The sequence below is a fragment of the Cylas formicarius genome, unplaced genomic scaffold, assembly GCF_029955315.1.
Source record: "Cylas formicarius isolate icCylForm1 unplaced genomic scaffold, icCylForm1.1 PGA_scaffold_10__41_contigs__length_53128322, whole genome shotgun sequence".
NCBI classification, from domain to species: domain Eukaryota; kingdom Metazoa; phylum Arthropoda; class Insecta; order Coleoptera; family Brentidae; genus Cylas; species Cylas formicarius.
Window position 1 is genome coordinate 21,144,191 of NW_026844214.1, and position 14,889 is coordinate 21,159,079.

Sequence of the window (14,889 nt, forward strand, 5' to 3'; positions counted from 1 at the left end):
GTTTCAGTCAAACTTTGAAGAAGCCAACAGGATGATTGGCGAAACGTCAGCAAGTTCAACTCAGCAAAAACCGACGCAGGAGGAATCCAGAAGTTTTATAAAAAGTAACTTTGGGGATCTTCTTAAAAATCCGAAAATACCTTTCACGATCTTCTTTTCACTTATTTCGCCAACCGAATAATAGCTCGTTCGGATTTGACTTTTGACATTTTATAAACACCTTTATCAAAAATATATTTTAATAGCTAAATTAAAAATATTAATTAAATCAAATTAAAATTTAGTGTTTGGGTTCGCAAGGAAATCTGAAAACTTTTTTTTCTTCGTATGTGGAAAGTTTCGGTTAAAGATGTCAGCTTCGTTACTCACTGTTGCGAGCCATTTCGGGTGTTTCCGATACTTTAGTCATGGATTTAGGAGCGAGCGGATGTATTTTGACGCTTGTCAATTCTGGCAGTCACGTTGCTGTCACAGAAACGCGTTTAAATTAAATGAATAATATTTTGTAGATGAATATTTTGTAGAATAGGTGTTTATTCATGAATGTCAAAAAAATAAAAACACTTTTTAAGTATAGTATATTCCTTGTGAGCCCATTTAGCCATGAATATGTAATTATAAGCTAGTATCTAAGACCATTCTTCTTTGTGCAGCAAAACGCAAGTTGACCAAAATGGCACAATGAGTGCGATATAAAATTGCTGAACAGCAATTTCAGTAAGCGTTATCTAAGATATTATATACATATATAGACCACCGGTATCAGCCAAATTGTTCATTGCCAGACCAGAACCTACAAAATCGGTACCGGTTGTGAGTGTGTGCGTGCATTTTTCGTTATCAGCCGATCGAATCGATTTGTACACTATCTTTTGTTTAAGGTACGTCGCTTTTGTCCTGTTTCGTCTATTTACGAAAAGTAATGCAAATACTGAAATTTTGGATTTAGTTAAACTATTAATGAGTAATATAATTTGCTGTAAATATTTTGTGGAATAAATTTTAAGTTTAATATAATTTATTTAAATTCGGCTCTACTATATACCAGGTGATACAAGAAAATGACCAAGCCTTTTCCTTTTCAACATTTTTCAAGATGGGGAAAATTAACTTGAGGATATCATGTGACGTCAATTTTTGAGGTTTTTCTGCAAGGAAAAGAGCCTCATCAATTTTCAAAATAGACAGAGATAATACATTTTTTTCAGATTCAAAAATTAATATTTCTATTTCAGTTAACTTAATCTTAATAAGTCGCCTTTTTATTTTTGGAAGCAGCATCATTAGAAAAAAATTTAAAACTGTCCAAATTTTATATCTGGGGCACGATTGGACGTGGAATTTTCCAAAAAATTGAAAAATGTAATAATCTGTTTACCGTGTTAAAAATTATTCCTGGTAAAACGGAATTCATCGGAAGTCACGGTATTTGTCTTAAAAAATTGTCAAATTTGACCGTAAGATGTTATCGCTTGGATCACCTTATACAGGACAAAACTAAAAGTTGACCCAGATATTCTTCATATCTTATTTGCAATTATTTGGTTGCGTTTGAAAAATGACGTTCAAATTTATTTAATTTTACGAAATAAATTATTGGGCAATGTGTTTTTCGCATGCGTTGTCCTAGTAAGGGCAACGAGGGACGGTACAGTATTAGCGTAATATATTAAGAAAATCCGCCAAGCGAAAATGTTGAAAATTATTTTCGACTTTCTGAAATGGCGTTATTGCTATCTTGATTTTTGTATAATTCGATAGTCAAATAAGTAATTTAGGTATTTAAAACTCAAAAAAACATTCTCCCTTTACTGGTTGTTAATGTGAAATTATCCGGCATTTACTAAATAAAACGCAAATTTTATACATTTTACTTTTTAAACAATTCAAAATTGTTTAGTTTTGGTTGGTTGGATAAACCCATTTTTTAATGAAAAAATAATAACAATAATTAATGAATTAAAAATGACAAACGAACAATGTAGATTTTAAATATCATTTAGCATTGGCATTGAGTTATTGAAATTTATTTGGAGTCAAGAGCATTAAACAAAAACCATTTTAGGTTGTCGTTGGTTTAAAACTATGGTTTATATAAGAAAATTTTGCATAAACCCGGTTTAAAAAATTGATTAATTGAAAAATTTAAATAATGTAAAGTAAAATAATTGACAGCATTTTCTTTAGCCTGATTTACGTCACGTGCGGGTTCAGATCAAACACTTTTCGGTAGCCTTTTTATCAAACTTTGTTTCTTTAATATTTCAAGTTGGGTGCTGAAAAGTGCCGAACTTACAAAAAGTAGATAAAAATAGAATAGCAAACTGCTTTTTGTTTGATATCCCTGCTTAAAAGAGGGAAAATGTTATTTTATTCTTGATTAGCAAAGGTAATTCAGAATTTTCAAAACACTCACTGGGAAATTTTGACTAAACACTTTTGACTGAACATTTGATGTTTCTACCACCTCAAAAATGGTTAGTGTATGTATTGGTATTTCGTCGATATAAAAGAAAAGCGAAAACTATTTTGAAAAGCGATTTAAGGTGGCTTTTAAATTACGCGTCCTTTAAAAAATGTTCCAAACTTTACTTTTTACTTTGCGAGGGCCAATGGATTGGATTGGATGGAATATCGTATTTTGAAGAGATTCTTTTTTTCTGTTTTAAAATACCAAATTATGCATTGGTCAGACGTACGACGTATGTATTTGTCACTTCAAGACGTTAACTTAACGTTAACGTTAACTAAAGTTTTCAATAGATTTTACTTTTGATAATAAATTTGAGGGTTTTTATTTGTCATGTCATAAGTCAGTCAGTAAATGTATTCGTGCTTTTTTTGCAAAAATCAATGCAAAAATTAATAGTCGGATGAAAAGTAGGGTATGAAAACGTCACCGGTTCATTAAGCAGTCGCTCGGCTCGCGCCAAATTAAAGTCTTGACTAAAGTGGCGTTTATTAGACTTATTCGATAATATACTACTAAAGCATTACTTGTATGTGCAACAAATACAAGTTAGCTGATAAAATTTTCAGTATTGTTGAAAAGTTTAGACATTTGTTCTATCCTCCATGGGACTACTCGTCAAATACTTTATGCCCTTCCCACGCATATTGATTATTATGCTACTACACGTTTTTTTTTTTAATTTCAACTAATAATACTTTTGATGAGATGAATATATGAACTGTAATCATTGTACCTTAAATAAACACTAATTAATAAAAATAAACAGCGCTGTAATAATCGGTCATATAGGTAAATGTAACGCAAATGCAAATGTAGCCAATAGGTAAAATTTGTGAAAGAAAAATCATTTAGGCGAAAAGTACATAGTACTGAATAAATTTTTGAGCAGCTGAATTTTGCCAAACTTTCGCTAGCATATATTTTTTTGGTATATTTAAAATTTTTGAAAAACTTTTTGCGGTCTCTTACGTCTCGATGGTGGATACCTTTTGAGAGACCGTACTTTGTCAGGTTTTTTGGTCACCCTGTACAAAGTGATCCGTACCTAATTCGATACAAAATAACCGTCTTCTTATTAGGTTTAGAGTATTATTATTAGTAAATGAAAAATACTTATTAAAACCGAAAAATCCTCTCTTTAAAATTTGATAAACATGCATTTTTAATTTTTAATAACATACATGCGGATACCTTTTAAAAAACCTGACTTTTGAAACATTGTAATGTAAGTTAAGTATAATTATAATGGGATAATAGAAAAACTGTCTAGTATACCTTGATTATATAAAGTTTTGTTAATTTTTTCGCCCTTCTGTTTATAATATCAAGTTAGGGCTGTGAGACATGAGACACCCCATATAATACAAACTAACTTCATGATATTCAATGTGATTGTAATTACGATATCCAAAGAAATTTTCGGTCGATTCGCTACTTAACAACTTTTACGTACATTTCTGATGGGCTCATATTTCTTGTGTAGATAAGCTCACTTCTGCCAGACTAAACATATTCGGCACAGTTGAAACCAATCTGGGTACTCCGACTTAAAAAACACTTGGGTCGTAGGCAGCATTAGCATATAATGTTTCCTGGGGCACATTAAGACATCCTGTGAATGGTACTACTGGTATAATGCAATTTCCGCAGAACGACTCCCGAATGTGTTCTCTTGTTCACGTCAAACTAGTTCCGGATATGTTTTAAATTGCTTTAGATAGCTATTTTTTTAAATAGTGACATGAACAAAAATAAATACTGTATAAAATTAAAATTTATTTTAAAGAGGGAAGTTGTTCGTTGTTGTCCCAAGATAGAAATAGATATTTCATTCTTTCATTAGTTTAAATTACTTGCACAAAATTTCAATAAATTAAGCGCTTCAGGAAAAATTGTTTATAATTTTTTTGGTGACAATTTCTTAAGGTTGGAAATAAGCGGGTCTGTGTAGACTAACTAGAAAGCGATTTAAATAATCTTGGGTATAATCATTTCTTGAAAAATATAATCTGTACCTTTTAATGGCTTTATTTTTTTGCCTGTTCACACAGTTGTCCGATTGGTAAAAGAAAAGAGTTTATAATTTAAGACTGGTAAATTAAATCTTCTTTCTGTATTTATTGAATGCCTATTCACACAATTGCTCCATTGTTAAAATAAAAGAGTCTATAATTTAAGACTGATGAATTATGAGCGGTAAGGGGCATAATGTAACTTTCTCCGATGATAATTCTTGGAGTATAATATGAAATCTTGTGATTAAATTCAAATCGATTTTCGCAATTTCAGATACATCATCAGAACTACCGAGAATGTGCTTTGATTTCCCCACAAGTCCAATTCTAGAACGTAATACTTTTTTTTTAGAAATATTTATTTCTATGTATTGCAAGTTATGCTAATATGTTGACTGCCTAAAGTGGAGGTAAATGGAATTAAACTTTGTATTTGTTGGGCCATATTTTTTCCACTTTTAGAGTTAATTCCACAGATCCGTTAAGAAATTGTAACACAATTCAACTGAAAGACAAAATCTTTCTATAATTTTACCACACCACAAAATTTTTGATCAGTAATTTTATTGCGGCAAGAGGTGTAAAAAAATCACTTATGTTTGAACTCATATTTCTGCCTCAAACTTCTATTCTTCTATTCCGAGTGTGGCAATTGTATTTTAATATATTAATTTATAAATCAATAAAATACTATTGTAGCATAAAAAACAAACAATACAATAGTATAACCGTGGCAGCCGTAAATAAACCTAAAATTCATTGTTAATACATAAGCTGCAGTTAACTACTAACTGACTCATAATTAATTAATTAATAGAACGCAAAATTCAAAACTTGATAAGATTTAATTAATTTATAACAAATGCATATTCAAAAATTGATTTAAATTGGTGGCGAAAATTTGCATAAAGTTGTATTTCATTTCCCATAACTCAAATTAAAAAAAAGGTTTAGCACAGAGAAACTGATGGGACAAAAAAAAATCTAACATAGCATCATTACAAAGGATATAAAATTAAAAAAAAATCATTAAAATCAAAGTAACGGTTTACGAGGAAGCTAACTCGAAGTTGTTTGCAGTTTTTAGTGGCCGGTGACGTCGATTATTAAAATAGATGCAGTTAAAATGTGCAACAAATCAATAATTCTTATTAATAATAACCCCTCTTGTTATATGTTATTCAAAAAATGCCAGTACTTTTAAATGTGCAAGCAAAAATTGTCATAAAAATATTTTCTTCGTTTTTATGTAGGTATCTAACCAAAACTAACCAAACCTGTTTTTGCTAGATCATTCATATCATGCGAAGCCTATAGACTATGTCATTTTTTATCTTTGGTCCTGTATCTTTATCCCCGCGATAGGTAATTTATTTACTGAAAAATACAATATTGTTGAATATAGAAGAGTTTTCGTTTCTATTTCCCTATTACATTAACAAATTTGTTGCAAAACGCAATATTGAAGTAGGATAAAACGAATGGTGATTTCCGTTGATATGCAATTGGCAACTGATGTGATTCCGATAGCCGGTTTATCATTCAATAAAAAATAAGGTTAAACAGATGTATCGTAAATTTTTTGCTTATCTTCTTTAACCTTGAATATATGTATCGAAAATATCACGTTATTTTCCAAAAACCCCCAGTCTTGAACTGGCAGACGAATGCATTCTTTGTTTTTTGCTCTGGCGAATATCTAAAATGAAGGAAATAAATTTTTTGTTAATAATATTAATGTGTCTATTTTATATGCGGGGCGTCATTTTCTTTGATGACCAGTATAAACGTCATCTTTGCTCTTCCTCCCCTAAAGGAGGAAGTTCATTGGTAGTTTGGATAGTTCTTCACACTGAGGTCGATTACTAACAAATGGGTTTTATATAGTCCATTTATGCCTTACCTGTCAGGTTTCTGTTTATGCATTTTTTTAAAGTTCAATTTCGTTTCGTAAAAGGATTTTTATTGACTTCGCCACATTCATTTATGAACTATTTTCTTAATATAACCATAACTAAGGTAATCAAAATGAAATAACTGAATAATAAGTTTCACTATTTTTTAAATTTTATAAAAATCAATATACTTTGCTGGCAAAATAATTTCAAATAAAAGGTGAGGAAAATGTGTTGTGCAAATACAAACTGAGTAACGTCTCGGTCATATACGGATCAATAATACAAAAATAAAGTAAAGTCAAAAGAACGAAAGTAAAGTGAAAGTGAATTTTTTTGTGTGACTCTGCATATAAATCTGTTTTTTCGATGAAAATCATCAGGAATGACTTCCGGAAAATTAAAATTTTTGTTCATCAACCGGTTCGTCATATCCGGAAAAGATCATCACCACGACTTAAAATTGGGGTTTGTGCATTCAGCACTTCCCCTCATGGGCAGTTCAACTGGGATACATTTTTCCATATACAGAATCGGTCGAAAAGATGGTTCAACCCGTTAATGCTGTAAATCTTTGTGTAAAATTATTGAAACTCATATTTTCGATGAATTTTGAATAATTGTTCCTGTCTTGTTAATTTTAGATAACAATTGTATTTTCTTACCAAAAAATGCAAAATTTTGGTTTTTCAATGTGATAAAACAAATATTAAATCTTGTTAAAAATAGCATCTTATTGGCAAATTCGGTCTACTCTTACCTTGTATATGACTGTAGCTTATAAAAAAAGCCATTAAAGAGTTCACGTCGGCACACTTATAAAGATCTGTTCTACAATATTTTTTATTATGAAAGGCATTTAATTAAACAAAATGTTAATTTTGCATATTTACATTGTATATTGAAGCAAAATATCCTGTTGTTGGGACAATTTTGTTTTACAAAATAGTAATTAACATTTCTATTTATGTTCACTAAGCTATTTTACTACATCACCTTTTTAAGGAATCTACTATATCTAGCTTAAACGGTGCCAGCCATAATGAAACACGCTGTATGGTGTCTCTGCTCCAGTTCTAACAAAATCGTGCCAAGGATTGGCGTCGCCAGGCTAAGCATTAAATATTATCTATTTCCGTCAATTTTCGATTTAGTTAAAAAAATTAATGGCCTCCAAAATCTTAAACAAATACAGTTTTTTTTTACACTTTCACAAAACTACGCAATTGCAGCAATTTGGGTCGCGAGTAATTCAGGAATTTCGGTAAACAAGGTAACGCATCACGAATCGATAAGATTAGGCCTAGGACAATGAGAAAAACATTAACAAATTCGATGCTGTATGTACACTGATAAGGCGCTGATCGATCATGCTAATTGACAAAAAAAAAGTTCAACACTTTCTCCCCACTCGCCAGGATATATTTTGCAAGCCGTGGAAGGATTTCTTCAAATTGGCGCCGTCCGCCCATTCGGAGTTTAAATACTCATCGTCGTCATCTTCCGTCAATCTCTTTAGTTCCTCTTGACGTCTATAAGAGTGCAACATCAGTTGTTTCCTTTCTTCCTCGGTCATGATTGGCTCCCTGCCTGGTGGTCCCTCTCCCCGTTTAGTCAACTTTATAATAACCTAAAATAGTAGTATTATGCAACAAGTTTGATAAAAGGCACGAGTTTAGTTTGGCATGAGCGGAGCGAGTGTTAAATAACCGTCTGACTGAAGAACTTTCGCATACTGTACTTTTCCTACAATCATTATAGTTGGAGCAGTACCTAAAATCTATTGGTTTCTATTCCAACTATTCCCTAGATATCAAATAATGTTTTCTTTCGAAGTAAGTTCGAGTTAGTTTATGGAAGATTTTTGTAAAACAGGATTCCTTAGTGAGTAATTTTTGGAACCTGAAGCGATTAGAATTGATTTTAAGTCAATTCGACTCAGAGGTTTGGTGGGCACTATATTTACTGGCCGAACTGCTTCGCAACTCATAAAAACCAAAAAGTTGCGCAAGTTTAGTCATTTTCCTGTCTCTTCGGAAAGCTATGTTCAAATATGATGTTTAACTAAATAGGTAAAGAAGTAGTGTAGGCGCGCATTGAAATTGAGCTGGCAAGTGCATCTCCTTTCGTTGCTTGTTCTCTGTAGCGAGCAGGTGTGGTTCACGAATAGGCATTTCAAAAATGCATGTAATCTAGGCAGCGCATTTGATATTTTTTCATCCAGTGCATGAATTGCAATTTTGTTTACTTGAATTTGCAGAGCACTGCAAGCCCAAGCTTTTACAGTTCATCACCGTCAGTGCTCTGTCACAATCTTTTTAGCACTGTATATGACATTTACTTACAGCAACATGAATCCGTCAGGCTTCTCCATGTTGTTGAATGCACTTCTGAGGAAGATAACCTAATCTTTCTCTAGAACTGTCGAAATGTACAAACACAAAAGTGTTTCTTACAGAGTCAATCACAGTCACACATCACAGTGACATATTTGCATGGCATATAGAGTGCTTTCTTTTCCATCTTTGATATTTGGGTAACTGTAGAAATCCCATAACAATTCTTTCTTTACCTTTACTCTGATTTTACGTTCTACAGAAAAGCCGCTCTATCGAAAATTACCGTATCACTTGGATCTCATCACACTGAAGCTTTAGTTTTTATGAGTTGCGTAATGATTCGGTTACCATCGTTAAATATAGCGAGATGAGTCTAAACACAATTTTGAAATCCGGATACTGCGAAAGGGCGAATTTTTCTTTTCAGTATACTGCATACCCGTTTTAATCGTGTAGAGTATCCTTATTCTGTACATCGCCAGGGATTTGGGTTAAATCACCCCTTCTAACCAAGCGGGGCTGGGGTTGCTTCCAAGGGCACCGTAAGGAAATCGGGCTTGGCTGGATCAACTGGGGAGCAACAGAGAGTCTATTCGCCTATTATTAAGGGCCTAACTTCGCGTACAATTTTATTATTTCGCCCCTATCCGATTTTGTCGGACCATGACCCGCTAATTCTTTTTACCTAGTCGGGATCACAAATCACCACATTTCACACATTTCACTGAAAAGCAATTCTAGTTGCTTCAGCGACCAGAAATTACTCGAAAATGATTCCTATTCTACAAAAATCTGTTTTGAAAAACGATTATCATTGAATTCCTAAGGAAAATATAACTATTTTAGGTATCAAGAACCTCTTCAGCGGCACGATATGCCACATTTGTTAGCGATTTGGAGTGTACCGTAGCAAATATTACGTTTGAGACGTGACTCAAATTATTTTCATATTTTTTTTAGTACCAGCTCGCGGGCCACTAATACTCATTTGCACCAGAGCTAAGCTTAGCTATTTGAGTAGTTTTAAAACTAAACATGTATAAAATTTTATTAGATTATTTGATAACAATAGGCTCGGTATGACGATCTAAAATTTTTTTTTTGAGGTTAAAAATTCATAATTGTTTGGTGGAAATGACAATGGGTGTGTGAATGAGTGAGTTGCTGTCTGAACTAAATTAATTTAAAAGCGTAAGTGAATAGCAGTCACAAACATCTTTTTTAATCATGCTGCGATTTATCTGAGAATTACAATACGAACGCTAATTTTCTTGTTACCATGAATATATAGTTTTGTGTGAAGGTTAAAAATGACATAAAATGACTAACAGCGGGAATACCCGTTTCATAAGAAAAGAGTTTTCAACAGAATTTATAGAAATTTATAAAAGTGCTCTGTGGAAAATAAAATCAATTGGTTCCGTTCACAAAAATTTCAAGAATGAAGGTTATGAAGTTCTGACCTAATATATTGGAAGTGCAATCAAATTTCAGGTAAATACCATCCATCCATCCATCAACCAAAACTTACCAATTTTCCACCAATTTCCTTCGATATTCTATAGTTATAGTACACAAAGTCTTTGTCATAAGATATATTTCAATAATACTCAAACACTTTTTATAATTTATATTTCTCCTGGACAGAAAGGATAAAGATCTCACTAAAACTTTTGTCAAAATTGAATTCCATTGAAAGATTTTAGCTAGTAGCAGACAGATTTTTTTGCGACAAATTAAGTACGCGGACATCTCTTTTAAGTTAGTGTAGTCTCTGATAAAACGGTTCGTGTGTGGCACGTTAAAATCTGATCATCAGGTGACAGGTCCACCATCATTGTCTTAAACTATCACTTTCCGCACGCCCGATAAGTGCTTAATTGCGAATTTTAGAGTAGGGAATAGAAAAACTTATTTTAGATGTTTACTTACTTTGCAGCATTCTATTTTCCCCACGTAATCACCGACAGTTTTCCCGTCGCGATACATTTCCTTTCCACTGAACCATAGCTGTGCCGTACTTGGGTCGATAACATCCAAAGAGGCCTGAGTACCGGTCAAGTCTTCAACGTTCTCAAATTCCATACGGATCACGTCGTGTGGAGGCAATTTCATCGGGTAGACGATGAGAACTGCTCCTTTCAAGATATTGAGGGCTTCTTGGACGATTTTCATTGTTAAGCACTTCCCTATCCATAGATATGGTACTATTTAATATTTTACTGCAGGTGTAATTCGAAACAACGCTACTAAAATTTAAGCGAGATACATTCCAATGATAAAAGCAAAAGGAAAATTTTGAACCAATGAATTCAAACTGGAATGATTCCGGTCATGCAGCGAATATTAATTTTATAAGGAAAATTTTATTTAGAGGCCGGGTGTTCTATTCTTTGTCATAATACTGACAACAGATTTTTTGCTAGAGGATACTTTGTGAAATAATTTTAATCGTTCTTAAAACTATGAGGTTGGTTAGTTGTATATTAATTTAAGTTAAAGTTATAAGTTATATATTTATGTATATATTTAAGTATATTTTGACTATTTTTGGGAATGAAGGAACCCTACTACTCATTTGAAAGAGAAAATAAACAGCCTTGTCCGCCTCCATATCAGTAACAAACATCTTTTTATTGGTAAATTTTTTGTGTTGCATGTGCTTGCAGTAATGTATACGGGGTGTTTTTCAACATCAAATAGAAAGCAATTGGGAACCAACATCGATATAAACTTTTTTTCTTAAGTATATAAGAATTAGCATCTTATTATGATGTGCCCTGTATATCCAACAAACCAAATTTTTTTGTTTGATTGATTACTACTAAATAATTTTTAATGGCTGGTAGCCTATGGAAACAATGTCGGGGTAGTCTAATTCAATACCCTCCATTCATTTAAACAATATAAAAAAATTGCAAGAAGTGTGTTTCTATTACAATAATACTTCGAGATTATTTAATTGTTCTATCTATTTTCGTTTTTAAAAACATTATCTTTTGGCCATATTTGTAGCGCGATATCTCCCTAATAGTTGTTTATATATCAAATTACCCTTTATTTAAACAATCATTCGCCTTCGTAAGTTCGCATTTGTTTTGAAACTCCCGTATAGTCAGTCCATTTATAAAACGATAGTCTTTTGTTTTTTATTCAAATGTTTTTTGTTGAAGTTTATCAAATCTACCGATGACGTTGATTGGCGGACCAAACTGTTCAAGTAAATGTGGAAATTTCGGATTTCCCGTTTCGACATACAAACATTTTCTTTATTAATACTTATCAGTAGAATTGACTCTGTCTGGTACCGATTAAATATTGCAAAATAAACTCGACCAAATTTATCAAAAAATAGATAAAAATCAGACGATTTCCATTTTTACTAAGAGACATCACCTGCCCGGCGAGTGTATCCTCACCACCAAATATAAATAATTTACTCAAATTCTAATCGTAATAATGAAAGACACAAAATTTAAAGTTGCACTGAATTTAAGGATGAAGGACAAAACAAATGAATGAAGAATCTCATTTTGAACCCAAAATAATTTCTATAACTTTTTATTGGAAAATTAAAAATATATGTACTAGGAAGGAAATCCTATAATGAATCGATTTGATTTTTGTAAAATATTTGTTAGTCTACCTCTGCTCATTGCCCTTTGGTAGCTTCAAGATTCTGTATTATCATCATATGCAATTTTTTTTAAGAAGGGTCAATAAAATTCTTTTAGGCGATTGTTTTTAACCAATAAGATCTGCCATTTCAAATCCCAGCTTCAACCAATAAAACCTGTCATCTAAAAACCTATCTTTAACCAATAAGAGCAGCGGCGTAGAACAACCAACATGTTGGCTAATAGTTCGACAGTTTTCAGTTCAGTCATTTTTACCAGATCCCATTAAATGTTCTTTGAAAAACGAGTTAAGGGTGTAGATCTAGATCACGGTTTAGAACGAAAATGGCGCAAAGCGCGATTGAGTGAGCCGAACATCATTCATTCCCTTCTTTGACCAACCCTGTGACAACTATTGCATTAATAAATATTTAGGTAAGACAGATACAAAAAAATGTGTATTTTTCATCAAACTATAATTTATTCGTCAGTAGCAGTAGAACTCACCCATCACTATCAAATTTTTACTAATCATCTCCTTCGCTTCGTTTATAGCCTTATGCAAAATATCCCCCATTTCTTTTTTAGGTGCTTTTCCGTTTCTTCTTCCAATAGGATCCTTGCTAAAATCAAATCCTCCACTAGGTATGCACTTCTCGCCCCACTCGTCCTTCAAATTCATCTCCTCCACCTGTTCGTCGGTTAAACCCAGAATTTCAGGTGGTAGAAGAGTTCCGTGTTTAGCCAATTCTTCTATTTCCATGCACACGCGCTGAATCTTCAATCTGCCGTTATAAATTGCAGCAATGGATTTGACTACCTCGTCGACGGACATCTTCAGAGTTGTCTCGAACAGAAACTGATTCTGATCTTTGTGTTTTATATGTATAATCACCATTGTGTTAAAAAAAGACCTCTTTAGGGACAGCAACACACTGGCATTTAATTGACAAAACGCAATCGCGTCACCAAGGAAACTGTAGTGCACTTTCCTTTAGATTTTGTACCGGCTGTCATAACGACTGAGTAAAATAAGTTTTCAACGATTTTACCAGTAACAATGAACAATAAAGAAATATAAAATTCGAGACGTTGATCGTGCGCTGACGGAATAAATATGTGTATCAATAAGTCACCTATTTGAATACTTATTAAGACCTAGTGTAAATTAAAAACTTGGTTAATTATATTGGCTCTAAATAAAAACTTAAAGCCAGACATACTTATTCTACAATACAATTTACAATCCAAAAAAAAACAAGCCATTTGAAATTTCTAGATACACTGACGATAGGTAAAGGACATAATCTATTATTTATTATTATTATATATTTTTTAATGTGTGTATGTCACTGTGTTAAATCGATGAATGAATCAACTGTTTACACCAGTGTATATTTCTTAAGTCACTTAGGAACAAAATCACTAATTTTAAAAGAGCGATAAAAAGAATACTTGAAATAAATTTTTCAAAAAATATTAAAGTTATATCCTTAAATCTATTAACATATTTTTTTTGTCCAACGTTTCGTTTAATTCGTTTAAACTTGTTTGGCGACTATAAACCAAAATACAAGAATGTCGTTGAAAATATAAAATTATCGGGTTTCAAAATATCTACTGTAAAAAATAAATAAATAACTTAAAAAAGCGGAAATATAACTAAATGTGTTAAAGTCCCTTGATAAAGCTGGAATAAATTTTGTTTAAATAAGAACTAAAAGTTCAGATTTTCACGAAATGCTCGCCATCAGAACCCGCCCCCCCGGGTTTCAATTTCTATTTAATTATTTTAATCATATTTTTTCAATTATTTCTTAGGATCTCCGACATACATTTACTTACACTTATACATTTAGCAAAAACTTTAATACTGTTTAACATATCCATGTCATGTTTAGCGCGAATTGTTGATACAGTATACCCTACTGGACAATAATAAATAAACGTTTCTGGCTATTATCCGAGGAGAACCACAGAGAAACGTTTCTGTTTGACTCTCTCCAAATTCTACGCCAGTGGCGGGATTGCCATTTTAGCACAATTTTATGATTCAGCAACACTTTGTGAGTAAATAACAAACACTTTCAATTGTAACGATAAAATCATTATTATACTTATTATATGAATATGTTCAGTCCAAAATTCTACTGTTAGAATATTTCCAATTGTTAATGAAACCTTACTGTATTTTTTCAACCTAGCACATGCCGCTGCGCTATAAAATGATTTTATTCATTTTAGATGAAATCTCTATTGCTCGTGCTTGTGATATTTACTGTGGTAGAGATACAATGCAAACCAAGTCCTTGTGCTGAACTAAAAGCCGAATTAGAAAAACAATGTCAATCCACCAGGCACGAAAATTATATCGAATGCATCAGGCGGCACCGAAAGAAGCGATCACTGAGCTGCAGCGATAGTGAAGACAACGAAGTTCCTGAAGAACGATGCGACTGCGATTGTGATTCCTGCAGGTACAGTAAGTGTGGAGGTGAGTGTATTATATTATTAAAAAAAGAACATTCAAAACATTGTCCTATATTTATA

The 14,889-nt window shown here is 32.5% G+C and overlaps 2 protein-coding genes across 2 annotated transcripts in view; one reads left to right on the forward strand and one right to left on the reverse strand.

Annotated features, from left to right (window-relative positions):
• The first annotated feature begins 792 nt into the window (after positions 1 to 792).
• The window catches only part of LOC132696409 (uncharacterized), a 32,839-nt gene continuing 18,742 nt past the window's right edge, over positions 793 to 14,889 (forward strand). The window contains exons 1-2 of the mRNA XM_060661225.1: positions 793 to 881; positions 14,584 to 14,833. Of these exons, the coding sequence (XP_060517208.1) occupies positions 14,584 to 14,833 (250 nt within the window). The 5' untranslated portion in view covers positions 793 to 881. The remainder of the gene's footprint in view (positions 882 to 14,583; positions 14,834 to 14,889) is intronic.
• LOC132696419 (cilia- and flagella-associated protein 298) lies at positions 7,296 to 13,265 on the reverse strand. The gene is made up of 3 exons (XM_060661235.1): positions 12,847 to 13,265; positions 10,655 to 10,911; positions 7,296 to 8,013 (listed from the first exon to the last, which is right to left on the reverse strand). The coding sequence occupies exons 1-3, from the start codon at positions 13,235 to 13,237 to the stop codon at positions 7,777 to 7,779; spliced, it is 885 nt and encodes a 294-aa protein (XP_060517218.1). The 5' UTR covers positions 13,238 to 13,265; the 3' UTR covers positions 7,296 to 7,776.